An 18,167-nucleotide genomic window follows, 5' to 3' on the forward strand; every position below is an offset into this window, starting at 1 on the left:
ATAGCAGTCCAATAAAACATGCATTGCATTGTGTGATGTCTGTATACTTATTGATAGCGACATGGTTCAATGAAATCCTACTGCTAACAAAGCTGCATAGCTCCGTTGTGTGCATGCATGTAGAGATGGCAGACAGCTATGCAGAGACACTGCACAGCTGTCTGCAAAGAGATGGACAAAAAGAAAAACTACTCATAATTCTCCTCAGCTGAGAGAATATAGAGTCTTGGAAATGTAGTTACTGCGACAGACATGAAATACATTTAAATAATTTAATTCATCTTCTCACTCACACAACCCCCAAGGCATCCAACATGCTGTATGAAACTTTTAAAGACACTAATCACTAGGTGAAAGTAAAATAAAGTCTGTGGGATTTGCTTAAGACTGCTGGCACACAGAGACCATGACATTTGGGTTTTGACTGTAGAAGTTTGTTGGTATGTGTATAAAAATACATTGGTTCTTGGTTATTGTTCAAACCATGACTGTAAATCCTAATTTAGTGTAAGTATTAAACTTTCATGAAAAAATAAATTCTCCAAATGTTTCCTCAAATACATTTTTTGCAAGGATGTTTGAGCATGATGTAGCAACCAGGATTCTCCTTTCCAACACTATAAACATCCCACCTGTACTTGGCATAATAGAAAGTCATGCAAAAAAACCTGTATCTCAAAAAGGCATTTATTAAAAAAAGTCACATTTAATATTTGACCTCCATTGATACCAATGCGTGGAGTCAGGTAGTTAAAATGTTCTCAGAGGGACACAAAGGCAGAAAAATAATGAATAAACAGCACCACCAACTGCACAGCGTTTCTGAAAATAGCATTTCTAATTAGCTCGCAACAGACACTGCATTTGTACCAGCACACGGCAGTTTACACAGCCATCACGCCAAACCAATGCTGCTGATTATTCATGAAGTCTGTGCCACTTTTCATCAGCGGTCACATGAAATAACCGTAACCAAAGTACTGATGGTTGCAATAACCAATCTAACTTGATGGGGAGAACAACACAGAGACGACGCCGTCAAGGCAACCAAACGTCTAACTCAGTAGGTCAACCCGCCGTTCTTTTGGCTCCCCGAGAGCCACACACCCTCTGCCAGTTTCTTTGTCCTCTCTGAAAGCTTCCACTCAGCCCGGCAGCAGAAATCATCTCTCTCGGCATCCGATTCCACCAACTCAATCCTCAGGAACATTTCTTTCTCCAAGATCAACGAGGCTAACATGGAGTCAGTGGCTTGTCTGGCTCTTGGCAGCCTGGGTGAAGAGCGAGAAACCCAGCGACACGGTGCCGGGCCGCTTCGGACCCCTCTGCTTCGTACTTCCTCTTCCTTCACCAGTGTCACTTCCCTGTCATCCGAGGTGCAAGTACTTGAAGAGCTCTCATTGGTGGATTCGGAGCCGACAGAAGAGCGTGCGTCGTCTGATTGGTCGATGTCCGCTTGGTAGGCTAGTTTCCTGTTACTCTGCCTGTTGATGGACAGACAGGGAGGCCATCGCATGGAGAGACATCTCGTCATGGCCAGCCACAACTGCTGAGGCCTGAAAACACTTGACCTCAGAGGTTGACTTGTGTCACGACAAGCGTCCTTTTCCAACCGCATGCATTCTGCCGCCAACTCTGCCTCCACCTGCTCGGTTACTCCGTCAGAGTTCTTTGGTGGGGGCGGCGGCGGTTCTTCTTCTTCTTCTTCTTCTTCTCTAGCCTCTCTCTTTGGCCGAGGCCGATGCTCTTCTTCAAAGCTGAAGGAGCTGCTGAACCCCTGGCTCCTCTTCATCGCACTTTCCACCTCCACAGCAAACCCACGCGGCCAGTTCTCATCGGCCGAGCATCCACCTGCCGAAGCCTGATCTTTATGATCCGTTGACCGCGGCTGTTGATTCTCTTCCGACTCAGAGGAGCTGCACGTCCTCTGGCCTTTCCTCATAATTGCACAAACAGGTCGTCCCTTTTTGCCTTATGCGTCAGCTGCCTTTTGACGGTTAGAATTAAAAAAGGGATGTCATCAAGGCTACCAAAACAACAACAGCCGCAGCAGCTCTGCTAGCATGGCCCTTTCTGACATAATCTCTGCTTCAAGAGGCACAGCTTTGGCTATGGAGATGGGCAGTGATGACGCCGCGGAGTCATGTGCTCACATGCACACAGACACACACACACACACTGAAAACCCTGTGTGGCTATGTGTTCACGCTCCAGTCGAGTGAGCCGTGACTTGCCTCAGAGGGAAGTGATGTCACATTACATGATGTCATACGTAGCCGCAATCCACGAGTCAGCTATGGTCTGTTTTTTTTGCAAGAACCCAGATGGTGCAAAAGATGCACTACCCCCAAAATTGACCTAGATGTGCAAAAGGGGACCTTTGATGAATGATTTTTGCCAGCTATTCTTTTTATTCTAGTTCTTCTACAGCTGTTGTTTTGTTGGTATTCATTCCAAATAATATATTAAGTTAGTGCATGTTAGTAGAGAAGGTGGACTGTGTTAACCTAATGATGATTGGTAATCTAACAGTCAAAATTGATGGAAACATTTTTTGATGGAAATACTTCCCTTTGTATAATTTAATGTTAAGACGTCAGACATATTATTCACCCGGAGGACTGTTTTTGTTGCTGCGGTTTACATTCTTGACACAAATTCAAAAAACGCACGACGGGAATGCACCAGTGTTTAAGTTTTGTTTGCCAGGTTTTTCTTGCGTTGTGAATGGGCTACATATTCATTTCCTTGTGCATCTCTGCGTTGCACAACGTCAACTAATAACCCTTGATCATTAGTATGTGTGTCAGTAAGTACCTTCTTTGGACACATGGACGGTCACTATCTTGCTCTTCCATTTATGGTTCTAGGACCGCTGTTCAGACGGCACGTCTCCATGCGTTCAGCGTACACATTCTTGCATCACCTCGGGGCAAAAGGACACCAGCCACGGCAGACTCCAGACCTGCTGACCTTATTGCACACAGAAAGACACACGTTACAGCTGATAAATCTGGCCAGTCAAGCGTGTGGGGGGCAGAGGGGAACATATCTTTGAAACAAGAGAGTTATGAAAGTTATAAATCAGTAACAGATAACACCTTTACAGTTTCACTTTATGGTGTTCAGGAAAATTACACGTACCAACATTAGGGCTGATCAGCAATCTCAGAGAAAACACTAGCTGTACATTTCTCCTCCTCCACAACGGGCCAATCAAAGTCGCTTAGACGCCCACATTTAAGGAGCATTTTAACAATTCAAATTATTAAACACAAAACTAAGATTGTCATATTTACCCCCATTCTCATTTTAATTGAATTGATTGTGTTTAGGAGCTCCACCCAGGTCATTTTGTGTCTTGAGTCGCTGAGAGCAGGCCAAAAATTACAGTAGTGGGTGAGCACAAAAAAATATGTAGAGGCACGCTGTGTCTTCCCTAAAATGTCCCTTGGCAGACAGAGACAGGCCCTGGCTGAACACCAGGCCTCTCTAGTGTGTGTGTGTGTCGCGGTTCATGAATAATACTCTTAGAGAAGAGGGGGAGACGAGGATGAATAAACCTTTAACTATTGAAAAAATCTCTATAAATCATTTAAGTAGTCACAAATACAACTAAGCAGTATTTCATATCACGCCAGGGGCTCAACCGACGTGGCGAAAGGCCAAACCGCTTTCTCCCCAAATCCTTTTATCATCATTTCATTACTCTCTGCGCTGACGGGACGTCGTCACCTTGCCAAAGCAGTTAGCAAATAACTTTAATTCAAAAAGAGCAAACTGTCATTTTAGCAAAAGGTGTCATCGATTCAAGGACACAAAGCGGGGCTACAAACGTATAAATCGTGTGCAAACGGGCCAGAGACAACATGGCCACCGTGACTACCTCTCCAACTTTATCGAACTAAACAATTCCTAATAGCTTTGGACAGCGGCTGCAGACGAGCGAGCGGGGTATTTCTTCTATTTTTTTCCCTCAACTACAACAGCTATTTCTGGACCGCTTTACCATACATTATTCACACCAGCCCGTACACAGGCCATTCAACTCACCCCGCGGTATGCTGAAGTTCACTAAAATGTCTAATTCATTAGGAGCAGGTGAGTCGAAAAGCCACATTTTAGTTCAGTTGCATCAAGCGAGCCAGGTGAGGGCGCAGTGGACTCCCCGCGCTTCCGCTCACGGGGCGAGGAGCTCGAGCCGGAGCGGCGTGCGGGTGTAACGCGACTTCTGATTGGTTGGACTCCCCCAGCGACGTTGTCAAACTGGCCGCCGTTGGACGGCGAAAAGTGGGCGGGTCCCTACGGGGCATTTCATTGATATAGCCTACAGCTGGTGGCTTCAGACTCGCCATAAGGACTTGAAGGGCTGTGAAAGTGACGAAGGCTTGATGTAGGGGTTGGTGGTTTTAAGAAGGCTCGAGAAGTGTTTTTAAAGGGTGGCACACCAAAGATTCACAGAATACGCAGCCAAAATGCTCTGTCACGTTACTCGGCCGGATTCGGTGGTGATGGAAGTGGAAGTTGATGCGAAGGCGCACGGTGAAGACTGTCTGAATAAGGTAGGCTCTGCTGGAATACACATCACATTTTCTTCCTTCCTTTCTCAAACAATATGTTATGGTTTGCCGGTGCCGCCGTGCTCTGGTTGTCTTTTCCATTTTTCCTAAACTTCATCTCGATCGCTCATTTGCGACTCCAGCTTCTGCATAAAGAGGAAAACCTGAATAAGATGCCATCGCTTCTCGACTTATTAATCACGGTGTAACGTTGCTTTTTATGTCAATAAACCTCGCGGTCCGTCTGCTGTGTTGCACGTTGAGACTAAATGTCCCGTTTAAAAAAAAGAAACTGTCTGTTTGCTACGATAAAACACTTTAAAATGTCAATGTATTGTCGAAAACGAACGGCTTCATATAACTAAGGAAAAGTTTCCATGCATCGGTTGAAACTGCTCGCATCTACATGCATGGCTTACTTAGTTGGAGGCGGATGGCTTTGTCAAGGTTACTTGAGTTCATTCTTCTGCCTTTGCAACCAGCCAAAGCTCTTGCTCCACTCAAACAGAAACTTGAGTCTGAAATAAACCGTTCAGCTATTCACCTCCAACGTGTACACAATGCAAGGGAGAAATGACAAAAAAAACATTGGATGCACCCTCAAATTGTTGTCGTTGTACCAAAGGGCGTTTAACGCTGTTTCGAATGCATGGCGAGTCCCCAACTCGCCGTGTGAACGTCACTGAATAACCCCACGGCCCCTCACGGGGCGTGGGAGTGTGGGTTTGATGAACCCTTTTACCCCAAAGGAGGCTCAGAGTTTACATCTACTCTATCGCGAGCTTTTTCACATTGATGGGACTGGTCTGTGTTGTAGTCGCAGGAATGAGGAAGCAGAAGTCCAAATGATGAAAGTGATAACAGCCTTGTTTGCTTCCCTCTCAAATCCTCTGAAACTTTGAGTCCTGTATTAGGGGGTTCTGTTGATTTATTGCCAATATGGGTTATTGTATTGCTAAATGATGTTTAAAAAAAAAAACTCCTTCATCTCTCTCCAGGTTTGCAGAAAGTTGGGCATAATTGAAGCGGACTACTTTGGACTGCAGTTCACGGGCAGCAAAGGAGAGAACCTCTGGCTGAATCTGAGGAACCGCATATGCCAGCAGATGGATAACGTGACGCCCTGTCGACTGAGGCTGCGGGTCAAGTTCTTCGTGGAGCCCCATCTCATTCTGCAGGAACAGACGAGGTGTGTTTACCGAAATTGCGTGTTCTCATAAACTCTCAATAATAACTTCCTTTGTGGCCCGAGCACATGCATGTTGTCATGTTGCCTCCTCTGAAGAGCTCGGTAACCCTTAGACCTGGTCTGTTTTTTTCTTTACCACATACCTTTTAGAACTGATCATGATGCGCAATGCGTGGCCAAAAAAAAAAAATTCCAAAACGTGCCGATACTGTTTACAATACAGTAGAATGCCCTGAAGTAACCTCACCGGCGAGCCCTTCTGGGGTTACTAAAGGTCGTTTCAGTGGAGCACCCAGGCAGGAAATGTGATTCATCAGACCCCGGGGCTGTGTGTTGCTGTGTGCCCACCCCAAGAGACCATCTGAGGGACAGCCGGGACCTCTGTCACTGCCCCCATTCAACTCAAAATAACTTTGGTTGTGCTTGTTTTGTTTCAATTGTGCGTGTAGTCATTTTTGTCTGAACAAAGGCACGCTGCTGCATTTGGGGGTTTTGCAGATGCTGTTTGGGAACTGTGAGCGCGTAGGTTGTTTTCCTCCAACGGTTATCTTTCTCTCGTCAAAACGGGTCACAGATAGCAGCTGGTTTTCATAGAGATGCAGTGTTTACTAAATGTTTTGAAAGCTACAGGTAAATTATTAACTTGGACACTTCATAGCCAGCGAAAACTTGGCATAGCAGTTAACAAAGTTTAATAAAGAAAAAAAAAAACACTTAAGAGCAAAGTAACAAACTGACTAGTCTAGATTCTGACTGTATTTCCCATTCCCAGTTGTTGTTTTTATATTATAAATAGAATTAGTAATCCTGTCCAAAAGACTTCCTCTACACGCGGTGTCTGTCGTGGATGTTACATTCCCCTCGGGCATTGCCACAGGGGTTTTCCCGCTGCAGAGCTGGAACCATCATGCAGAGGGAGGCCAGACGGTTTGGTCTCTTTCTTTTTTTAAAACTCCTCCACGCAGCTCTTGCCCTCCTGCTCCCACTCAAACGCAGCATGCCACCGGAGCACTTAATTAAACTGACATGTCTCCGCCTCGGCCAGGATTTGCTGAGTCGTCCTGTACGCTCTCCCAGTTCCCCCACTGTCCCATCTTCAGCTGTACTTTATTCTACTGCCACATGTTTATCACTGTAGGATATGACCACCCCCATGTCCACCCTGACGCTCCGACTCCCCCAGTGCTTTTGCCCGTATTTTGGCGTCCGTTTGAAACAAAAAGTGAAAGGCAGCCCGGAGGGGGGGGGGGTGGGGCTTGACAGACACTTGGCTGCCTGTGCGCTGACCTCCACTAGATTAGCAGGGGTTATCCACAGATGGCTGGCGGGGGGTTATGGGGTTGTAAAAAAAAAAAAAATTAGGATGTGAGGTGGCAGGCAATGATATGTGGGATCGCTGCTCATAGATTCTTATGCATGCCAACATGCTGTGAAGATGCGCTTTAATCCTGGTGCAGCCATCGTGCCCTCGATCTGCTCGTGTGACATCATTTAAGAGGTTAATTAGTATTTTACCAAACTTTTCCAGACATTTAAAATGTCTACCTCCACCTGCAGAGAGTATGTTCATAATGTGAGTGAATCGGTGTGTTGGGGCGTATTTTTAATTCACTCTTGCTCTATCACCTTTGACCTACTTTAGGCTACTAACGACCTGCTTTGACTGCAGGCAGGCCAGCGAGCACTCGTCATCATGGCAGTCACTTTTTATGTTTATTACGACGTGACGCTGGGAATGAGTACAGATATTTGAGCATGCGCAACATCATGTTTACCGCGTTAACTCTGAAACGCTGTCTGGTCGAAAACAAGTTTCAGAAGCGGAAACTCGTCCCAAGACTGTGGACACACCTAGTTCATAACCATACAGCGTGTCTCACTCGTTCCACCAGTGCATGTGTGCTGGAGTAAACGTTCACAACAGTTTGTAGGGAAGACAAAAGCGGCAAGAACTGTACCACGACTCTTGGACTGGGGGCCGGGCCTCTTTTTCAACGCCCTTCTTAAAGGCCACATTACGTAACCTGCTCACTGCACACAGAGCTGCTTATATAAGCTGCTGTGTACTCTGCTGCCATGTAAAAGGCCAGCAGGTAACTCATGTTCTTGCATGGAGCGGACTATTTTGGGGACGCTATTTTGTGTGAATTAATTTTCTTGTTTTGAAAGGGCCCACTTGCTCTAAAAATGTACAAACGCTGATCTCTATCGTATTTAAACCAAATTCCTTAATCTGTAATGTATCTACATATTACTGAGCATCACCAAAGTGCAGGCTATATCTATTTGAGTTGCAAGGCTTAGGCTGTGTTTATACTCGCACGTGACTCGAGTTGTGAGCACGCACAAAGGCATTCATGCTCTGTTGCAGCATTCTTCAGCGCACAAACTAAATGTACTGTTTAAAAGCTGGGTTTATTTTCAATTTGACTGTCAAAACACTTACTCAAATGTGTGTTTCTAAGAGCTGGTTTCTAAAGCTTTTTAAAAGAATGGACTCTTTTGAAAAATCCTACACCTTCAAAGTACTTTTTAAACTGAACCATCATCTTTTAAAAAGCCCAGAGCGCCTGGCTACGAAGCTACAGGAGGAACCTTCACGCAATGGCGTAATTATGCGGCGCACAAAAGCACACCTCGTATTTTATAGATCCATTATTAATGTAATTACGTAAATTTGGCCGATCGATACTGAAAACTGGGCCATACAAACCCTCCAGTGGTTTGACACAGTTGCATTGTAACATTTTCTTGGCTTAACTATTTTTGATTCAAAGCCAGTGGAGAACAAAACAAGTTTTCTAAAATATATTTGCCTGAGAATAAATGGGTTTTTCTTAATCTGTTAATTTCCATGAAGGCAATAATACTTTTCATTGGTTAAGGGACACTGACCCAGGGGCCTCAACAACAGCCTCTGATATCCGCATCATTAAACACATTGACTCGGGGGTGTTTCTGTTATAAATATGTGAATGTTTTCCTTTCATTAGCCCTCGTAATTAGCATTCTGATCAGGCAAACTTTGGATATCCTGACAGGCTACAGCTATTCTTGGTAAAGGCTTTATCAAAGGTCCCAATTGTTCACTTGTTTACCTCCTCGGGTGTTTATGAAGTTTACTTTCAACTCAACAAATAAAACTACAACTATTTGATCGTTAAGTCCCACTTTCAGGACTGGGGTCAATTGGTGTCATTGCTCTCCAGAGTTGACATTCTGGTCAGTGGCACAGGAGACCCGATCCGCACATGTAAAAGTGCGCGTTGACCCCGTGACAGATGATCGATATGTGAAGGGCTTTTCCTTTCATTTCCTCCTGAGGAAAAGGTCCCAACGCTTTTTGTAGTGCCTCGGTTGAGAAAATATTTTTTTTTAAATGACTGCATGGATGTACAAATTTGCATTAAGCATGATTGCTCAATCACAGAAGCCTTCTACTTAATATTCTGCATGAACCTTATTTTCATACATTTGCCAATAAGAATTGGGGGTTATTTAGTCAGTTCACTGTGGGAGGCTACAGAGACAATCCAACCTAAGATCACACAAAGATGCCCGTGGGTCTTCAAGTGTTCCAAATTGTCGGCGTCTTTTAGCTGTGCGTTCCCTTCTTCATTCGTTTGTAGTGCACTTGCGTAACCTAGCCCTGATCTGTCTTGTGTAAAGTCACAATATTAGCCACTTTTCCAAGAACGACGGAAGTGTTTCTTTGGCACCTGGATTTCGGATTGATGCAGAGCTCAAGTCACTGTTTAATCATGCAGTACAGAGCGCTGGCCTGTAACACGAGGCATACAAACGGCCTCTATGTTCTTCTTGCTGTTCAACATGCCTCAGAGCAAAGGCTGGGCCATGTTTAGTGCTTGAGATTATTCTTCTGCAACTTTAAAAAAAAAAAAAAAACTGTCAAGCTTTTCAGTCTGACTTTCCCTTCAACCAATGCCTTTGGGGGGGGAGAGCCGGGTTTACCATAGTTCATTGACCGATAGTAACCCTGCAGCACACGGCTCCTGTCAGTGTGTCATTTGACTAGCCTACAAGCCGCATTGTTGAGAGCCCAGCCAACGAGCTCTGAAACTCCACCGGTGATTGGCTGGATGAGGTGCTGTCTCCAGGCAGAGGTGTTGGGTTTCATTTTGTGGGGACTTTTTGTTCTTCTGTGAAGTGAAGCGGCTGACATTCTCCCTACTCTGAGAATGGACCCTGTGTTGGGGCAGAAAACATTCAAATGAGACAATGGCTTTTTAAATGGGCAGAACAGACTGGACTTGGTAATGAGTGTCCGGTTACTTGAATAAGTCTGTTCCTTCCATTCTCTGGTATGAAAGGAAGAATCAATTCTTATATTTTTGTGTTCTAAATTCTATTTCATGGCGAAATTTGCTAAACTACTTTGACATCCTCAGTTCAGATCTTTTGCCTCAGTGTTCTGGTAGACTTAAATTTAATTATTCCAGCTGGCAGTGTTAAAACGTTCGTTGGGCAGCACTCAACATTACCTCTCCGTCCCCCACAGCGGCCTTTTGAATAGGGTTTAATTCTTGTATATGCCGTGAGCATTGACGGGAGTTATACAACTGTAAACACGAAAGCCTCTTGGGCTTAGATTTACGGAAAAGGCAATGATGAGATGTACACAGCAACACACTCCTATAGACCAGGAGATGATCTGCACAGGGTACCTGTCATTTACTCTTTTGCGATAGCAAAGTCTAAAGAAGGCGGGCAATGCTGCAATGACGATGTCCACAGATGAGAGTCATGATGCACGTGCAGATGTGTCCGAGTAGTAATGCACGTTAGTCACGACATGGGGAATCAAACAAGCTGAAGCACAATGAGAGTTTGAGCTACTCTTGAAAAGCTGATGCAGCATGGCATCCTCATGTCCCAACAAGAGGCGGATTCCTGTGCTTCTGTCTGGTCAAGTCACGCTGGCGACTGTCACAGTGATTTAGGTGGTCTGTTGGGTTTAGCGTTTATCTGTTTTGCCTCTATTCTCGTCAGCTATTTGTTACAGGCCTGTGGGAAACTGAGACAGTAGGTCTTAAATGTTGTCCCCACATCCAACTAATCTGGCCTCAAACACCATGTGAAACAATGGGATTTATTGACGGTTATCTCTCCAAAGTGCAGTATGGATCTTGACAGGTGCTAAAGCTGCTCCACGCTGCCCGAGCAGGCCGACGCTGGGAACGGACATCCTTCCCAGAAGCTCTGCTTACTCCGGAGGCCCCCAGGAAGGCAGTAGAGATAATCTGTACAAAACATTTTTTGCTTGTTATGATAGCCAAGACTTCGGTGAGTTGTCCCTGCTGCACGAAGCTGATATTTCGAGCAGATACGGTAGCGGGGTGACTGCTTGTGAAGCAGCTGTGTGTTGTGGATTTAAGGGATCTGTTATTGTGGTGTTTGGCATATCATTCAGCCTCGGGGAAGTTGATGCAGGAACACCTATTGTTGAACTTTGGTTACCTCTGTCGCAGGGCCTGTCAACCTGTTCTACTGTACATTTCCTGCTCAGCCTCGCCTTGTCAAAGATGGTTTGTTTTTGGGAACATTGGTGTTTAAAACGCATCATGCTGGTAACTCTGTCACAACACCCAACCTATAGGCCGAGACTTGTCCAGAAGGAAGCTATTTGAGATATGTATTACATTACCTGATGGCAGCATAGTGACAAATATCAACCTTAATCCCCGTTCGAACTATAGTAACCTCTACGGCTTGCCCTGTAGTAACCTTTTGTCTGCGCCATGTAGTAAACTCCAGTCAGCCCTATTGTTTGCATCAGATAGTCAGCTAGCTAGCAGCGCTACATCACTTGACCCCTGCTGGGCCTGACACAATAGGGAGCAGTGCGTGTGTGTTTTTGTGTTGGAGGGAATGGGATGTTTAACACCATATCAAAGTACTGTTTGTTATGCCTGAGGCTAGGTCGGCTGTGGGGCTTCGTTGTTATGGTCTGGCTTTATCAGGCGTGGTGTAGAGCGACTGTTATGTGCGCCTCACAGCTGCTTTCGCTACTGTTGTTGCTCCTTGGAAGCGCCATGAATGTGCGTTGGATGAGGCGTTCCTCTGTTGTTGCCATTTTTTTTTTTTTGCCTGTTGTGCCCTCTTTCTCAAGAGTCTGGTTTGTAGTCCCCCTGAGATGAATGAGGAAACGTCACCTCCAGGTTATTCTGCCTCCCCCTGTGGTTTCCACAAGGGGCCGACGGGAAGATGAGTTTTCCAAGCGGTTTGTACCAATGGGGGTACTGAGCGCTACCACTCCCTTACACTGGGTGTCCCTCTGAAATCTCCTCGAGTCACGGTGTGACCTGATTTGCATTGTGCTTTTAAGAGAACTGGCCTGGGGGAGGTTTATTGGAGAGGGGGGGGGGGGGGGGGGGTTATTTCTGGCGTAGTCAGCTTTTAGTCATACCTGGGGGTAAATTCAACCATAATGTTTTTGACACTAAACTGTTCTATTGCTAGAACTGTGATACCTACATCTCTGCCAGTGTCAAGTGACCGATATCAGCAACAAATACTCTTGGATTATGTTTTACAATGTTAACAAGCTGACATTTGCTTATGACCTATTTGATCGTAACAACAAACTGCTCTACCACGACTTGACATGCTGTTGCAATGGTTGGTGGTCACAGAAGTAGATGACTGGGAAAAGGCTCTTTGCCAGTACAATCTTCTTAAGGCTACTGTGTCATAGGTAATCTCAAGGATCAGTTCAGGTTACTCTCGTTCAACAGTGTTCATGACTGAAGGATTGAGTCAGTCAGGGTGTTTCTCCTTTTGACGTTTGGGCTCCTGCTGCGAGAAGGAAAGAATTCCTCACATCCTTTGGTCAAAACAATGGAAAGGTCCTTGACCACACCAGAACACAGTGTTCTTCTCATTTAATCATTCTACCCTAACAATAACTGTTTGTTTTGTTTGACCACCAGTAATCTTTGAACTCAATTTTCTCAACCATCGCTTCATAAAACACATTTCAAACCAGATTTCCCCACACCGGGTGAACGATTACTAGTAGAGGTTTGTTTGTAAATGGGGCAGTTTGGACTGCATTTTGACAACTTGCCACTGAGACCCAGACAGGTTAATAATAATACCTTTAATGCATATAGCGCATTTCCAAATCCAAAGTCACTAAACCTAAAACATTTGAAAATATCCTAAAAGCTAAGCAATAAATAAATAAATGGAATAAAGGTCATTGTAACTCTTATTGAGTCCCAATATTGCATGTAAAGTTCATCATGGTCATGCATTGGCATGGGAGATCTAGTAGAAGAAGAGTAGCCCACTGAATCACTACGTTAAAAGTCCAAGTACTTCCTCTACTGGAGCAACTCCTCCACTTCTGCTTTTAAAAACCTCAAGTGAATTCCCTTGCAAAGGAGGTTTGATAGTGTGTTCTGAGGAAGATGATAAGGGAACGTGCTCTTGAGAAAATGTCAAACACCCGCTGCTTGTGGTGAAATTCTAGCCTTGCACTGACTTCCTGCTGTAGCATGTACGTACCAGATGTCCTGACTCATCTACGATGATGCATGAGTAAGTTGAATAGTAAAAGTTGGTCGTTTTTGTGGGTGCACCATGTTATTCCAGACTATTGGTTCTTCTTTCTGGACGAACTTAAAGTGAAGACATTGACGTATCTATCGCTGTTCCTTCCCCCTGTCCACCAGACACATCTTCTTCATGCACGTGAAGGAGGACCTCCACAACGGTCACCTACGTATGGGCTCCGAACAAGCGGAGGAGCTGAGCGCCCTCCTGGCACAGGCCGAGTTTGGCGACTACAACCAAAACACAGCCAAGTACTGGTACTCTGAGCTGTTCGGAGAGGAGCCCGACACTGCAACCGTCAACAGGTACAAGTCTCTTAAAATAAAACAGCATGGGCAGGAAGGGGGAATGTTATTAATTGAGGAGAAAAAAAACTTGTTGTCGACATATTTTTTAAAATAACTGCTCTAACCTGAAAACAGGTTGAGCTGGGAGGGTTTACACAAGATAACTTATTAATATTAGTAGTAGTAGTAGTAGTAGTAGTAGTATGTCCTAATTCCTGGCTAATCATTGAAACCTGTTCTCTCTCCTGAATCTGCGCCCCCGCAATATCTCGAAGGGAGAAAATCCAACCAATAACGACAGAGTGAAGACATGAGGAAAAGTAAATAATGGGTCAAGGCCATGATGTGTTCTATCATTTGACGGAGACAATACTGACAATACTGTCTGATGCAAAGATGTACCCAATTGCTAAGCCCTTATTTTTTATTTTAATAAATGGCAGCATCTTTCTTTATTTATCAAGGTACATCTCTCTCACACACACTGGGCAAAAGGCAGCTGACAGGAAATCAGAGGGCACGTGTTTTACAGGGTTCCACGGACAGAGCCGTCCACTTAACATTTTCTCTGCGAACGAGAAAAGTGAAACAAAACTTCCTTTAGTGCAAGGATTAGCAGCCCGAGAACATGGATCCCATTGTAGTGTGCAGAAGCCGCAACCATTTGTTCCTCACATTCACATTTGTTATTAAACCAGGAGGCACCACTGTTCACAGCTTCGCTCACATCCAGCACACTATGTATGCAGATGCATTAAGTACCAAACTATTTTTGTCAAAAGAATTGAATTGAAAAAGTAAGATTTTTTTTATTTTTTTTTAGACTCTCAAAGTACAAAAAACACTTTGTTGCAGTAACAAGATGAAATAACTCTTGTTTTCGACCGATGGCCACCAGGCATTTTCCACCACCGTGGGAATCTGCAGACTTCACGCGCTAAAAGAAGGAATCAGCTCCCCCCCCCCCCCCCCAGCGTTCATCTCCCAAGTAAAGCAAAGGAGAACCAGTTTAGCATCCGAGGCTTCTGCCTGAGGATGTGTTCAACTTTGACAGCCAACACACTCCGTAGCGCTGAATTCTTCACCCTGCTTACGCAATACTCCTGTGATATCAAGTGTCTGTGATGAAGTCTGTGTCAGAATTTGAGCTTTTCTTGGCAACTAAACCTAAACACTCGTCTTTCTCTGCAGCATTGTGTCCAGACACAAGGCTCTGGAGGGTTTGAGCCAGGGCTCCGTGGAGTATCAGGCCCTGCAGCTGATCTCTTCTCTGGAGCATTATGGCGTGGAGTGGCACTGGGCCCGCGATGCAAATGGTCAACGTCTGGCCGTAGGGGTCGGCCCGGAGGGCATCGCCGTTTGCAAGGAGGACTTCAGCTTGGTCAACAGGTACGCTCCGCTCGGACATCTGCAAATGGCTCTAGTGGTGATAGGTTTAATGTTGCCGTAGGTATCAAGGATACAAGTTTTTGTAGTTTCTTTTTTTTTTTTTTTTTTTTTAACTATACGTCCAAGAACTTTCAGCATCTAACAGTTTCTTCTCCGTTTGCCTCATCTCAGGATAAGCTATCCAATCATCCAGATTGCCACCCAGTCGGGGAAGAGCGTGTACTTGACGGTTAACAAGGACATGAGTGACAACGTCGTGCTTTTGTTCAAGCTGATCAGTAACCGGGCAGCCAGCGGTCTGTACCGAGCCATTACAGAGACCCACGCCTTCTACAGGTAAGAGCTGATAGTCATTCACAAGGCTGATCCGCTTTGGGCCTTTCTAGTGAGCGTAGCGTGCGTTAATGTTCTAGTCACTAAAGACTGGCAGAATTTAAAAGGCCTCTAAAATGTGTTTGTTTTGCTCTACTTGGAATGCAACGCTTCCTGACTCTCACACATGTGTACACATAGCTCCCTTTTCATAACATTATAAATACGCACAGGATGAGTTGAGGGAGATGTGGATTGCACACCACAATCTTCAGTTGGCAGCGTTGGCATTTTTGCGTGTGTGACTGAAGTCGTGGGGACTATTCAAATGGCTAGTTATGAAATGGTTGTCAGTCACCCAATGTACCACAAAGGTACAAAAGACAGCCCTGTCCTTTTGTTTTTCAGGGATGTATTTTGAGCTCCTGAGTCTACAGATTTTATTTTTGGTGGCCATGTCTTCGTCCCACTTGCTCAGACTCTAGTGTTGAATGTGGCATCGGTGCAGGATAAATTGGGTGTGTCCTAAAGGAACAGTGCAAGGGGGATATTGGATGACTGTTGAGACGTTCTGAGCTCTACAGCATATTAGTTTGGGATTGGCAAGTTCAGTCTGGTCAAATTCCCTTTCGACTCTGCTGACCGTGGTGACCATGGCTCGTCTTTTCGATTTTCCAGGTGCGACACGGTAACAGACGCGGTGATGATGCAGTACAGCCGGGACTTTAAGGGCCACCTAGCCTCACTGTTCCTCAACGAAAACATCAACCTGGGCAAGAAGTACGTCTTCGACATCCGACGCACCTCCAAGGAGGTCTACGACCACGCCCGGCGCGCGCTCTACAACGCCGGGGTTGCCGACCTGGTGTCCGGCGGCGACGGGCGCTCATCCCCTTCCCGCTCCCCGAGCCGAGACGACCCGCAGGAGGACGGGCTGGACTGCGGCGGCTGCCAGCAGAACCGAGCCCTGCAGGAGCGGCTGCAGAAGCTCAGGGAGGCCCTGCTGTGCATGCTGTGCTGCGAGGAGGAGATCGACGCCGCGTTCTGCCCCTGCGGCCACATGGTGTGCTGCCAGAGCTGCGCTAATCAGCTGCAGGTGAGACTCTTCTTCACTCTTTCTGTGGGGGAGAGATGACATTACAACTGGTACTTTAGAAATAAAAAGTTTAATATCTAAATAGATATTGGTTTGGTTTTAATCACACTTGAACTTTAACCTTTAACCAGCAGTCCTGCTTGCACTCTGCTGACCTGAAGGTCCCCCACTTAATCAGCCAAATGTTTCCCCCTCTTTGGGGAAGCAGATGGTGGGTGCGAGCGAGTATGAAAGGGATTATAGCAGCCAGGCAAATCTTGCCTCCATTAGCTGAACCAAGAAACGTGACCCAGCTAATTGACGGAAAACAAGTCTGTAGAAAACTCGAGACAAAAGAAGGCAAGATGGAGAAAGTTCTGTGTATTTGCCACGGTGTCCTTCAGTCTCAAAATGAACAGACGGATGACCCGAGCGGTGGCGAATTAGTGGCCTGGATGGCAGTCAACATTACTCTCCACCGCACATTTGACGAGGGGCGAGTTGCAGTGTTTGTGGCTGCGTGTTCTCTTCGCTCGCATTGTGCCGTTTGGCTGGCGTTGAAACCTCTTGGCAACGTGTGCTTTTGACCCACTTTATCATAGATTACAGGACCGTTGTTGACTTGGTGTAATCTGACTCAGATCTCTTAATGTGGCCTTGAAATGATCGTTTTAAGGAGATTCCTTAAGCATACCACAGTGTATTGCCATTGGTAACACATTTTGACGAATTAGTTGAACCACTTGAGCATAAATTAGCTCAATATTGGACTAAATAAAAAAGTTGATCTAAATACGTTTCCTTTGGTCTCCCTCAGATGTGTCCGGTGTGTCGGTCGGAGGTGGAGCACGTGCAGCACGTCTACCTGCCCACCTGCACCAGCCTGCTGAACCTGACGCTGACCGACAACCACCAGCACCGCAGCAGCGTCCCGGCGCCCATCCACAGAGAGACGGCTTCCCACTGCTCCTCAACGGAGTACGACCACAAGATCTACCACACATGAAGCCCTGAAGCTCAACCAGGTTTCATGAGGAAGGAACGTTTTATGGTCCGTTCCGGGTTTCCTGCCAGGACTACGTGGATTACCAAACCTAGAGAAACTCCTGAGTATATTTAAAGACTGACACACTCGTACCACTCCCTGTGTGTGTGTGTGTGTGTGTGTGTGTGTGTGTGTGTGTGTGTGTGTGTGTGTGTGTGTGTGTGTGTGTGTGTGTGTGTGTGTGTGTGTGTGTGTGTGTGTGTGTGTGTGTGTGTGTGTGTGTGTGTGTGTGTGTGTGTGTGTGTGTGTGTGTGTGTGTGTGTGTGTGTGTGTGTGTGTGTGTGTGTGTGTGTGTGTGTGTGTGTGTGTGTGTGTGTGTGTGTGTGTGTGTGTGTGTGTGTGTGTGTGTGTGATTGTGTTTTAATGTTATTTACCCTCGTCCCCTTTGGACGTCAGTGTCTCTGATTGTTAGTATTCTTGCCGTTGGTTTGTATGTCCTTCTGTTCCGATGTTGTTGTTTTTATGCAGGCCCTGCCACAAGATGATTTTAGATTAGGCTCTCATTGTCTTTAAATTATTGCATCAGTCGACCTGATACAGAATAGACAACTTTTTTTGTTTTTGAATATGTATCCTTTTTTTTTTTTTTTTTCTCAGCTCCTCATCAGGTTCTAAGCCGCAGAACCTTATCAACCTTTTGTGTTTTAGAATAGCTAAACACTCTATAGAATGCTCAGTCTTTTTTTTTTTTTTTTTTTTTAATGCTTATTTTAAAGCTTATGTTTTGGATTTG

At 45.5% G+C, this 18,167-nt stretch overlaps 2 protein-coding genes across 3 annotated transcripts in view; one reads left to right on the plus strand and one right to left on the minus strand.

Moving 5' to 3' along the window:
• Nucleotides 1–4,168, minus strand: part of dtnbp1b (dystrobrevin binding protein 1b) — a 230,943-nt gene extending 226,775 nt beyond the window's left edge. Inside the window, exons 1-3 of one of the 2 annotated variants that reach the window (XM_037475062.2) lie at nucleotides 4,054–4,168; nucleotides 2,818–2,973; nucleotides 713–1,987 (exon numbers count right to left, since the gene is read on the minus strand). In XM_037475062.2, coding sequence (XP_037330959.2) covers nucleotides 1,061–1,942 — 882 coding nt within the window. In that variant the 5' untranslated portion in view covers nucleotides 1,943–1,987; nucleotides 2,818–2,973; nucleotides 4,054–4,168 and the 3' untranslated portion in view covers nucleotides 713–1,060. Of the gene's footprint in view, nucleotides 1–712; nucleotides 1,988–2,817; nucleotides 2,974–4,053 lie in introns of those variants that run through there. The other variant, XM_037475066.2, reaches the window with a different exon arrangement.
• Nucleotides 4,169–4,325: 157 nt separating this feature from the next.
• On the plus strand, nucleotides 4,326–17,599 carry mylipa (myosin regulatory light chain interacting protein a). Its single transcript, XM_037474796.2, has 7 exons — nucleotides 4,326–4,562; nucleotides 5,558–5,748; nucleotides 13,446–13,631; nucleotides 14,805–15,002; nucleotides 15,174–15,338; nucleotides 15,993–16,410; nucleotides 17,207–17,599. The coding sequence occupies exons 1-7, from the start codon at nucleotides 4,476–4,478 to the stop codon at nucleotides 17,393–17,395; spliced, it is 1,434 nt and encodes a 477-aa protein (XP_037330693.2). The 5' UTR covers nucleotides 4,326–4,475; the 3' UTR covers nucleotides 17,396–17,599.
• The last annotated feature ends 568 nt before the right edge of the window (nucleotides 17,600–18,167 follow it).

This window comes from Pungitius pungitius, chromosome 17 (assembly GCF_949316345.1).
Source record: "Pungitius pungitius chromosome 17, fPunPun2.1, whole genome shotgun sequence".
NCBI lineage: Eukaryota > Metazoa > Chordata > Actinopteri > Perciformes > Gasterosteidae > Pungitius > Pungitius pungitius.

Excerpts from the sequence above, each read along its gene's own strand:
- mylipa (XM_037474796.2), top strand. The coding sequence starts at position 4,476 with ATGCTCTGTCACGTTACTCGGCCGGATTCGGTGGTGATGGAAGTGGAA. Across the intron at positions 15,003-15,173 it reads GACTTCAGCTTGGTCAACAG|GATAAGCTATCCAATCATCC; the intron begins GTACGCTCCGCT and ends GCCTCATCTCAG. Across the intron at positions 16,411-17,206 it reads GCTGCGCTAATCAGCTGCAG|ATGTGTCCGGTGTGTCGGTC; the intron begins GTGAGACTCTTC and ends GGTCTCCCTCAG.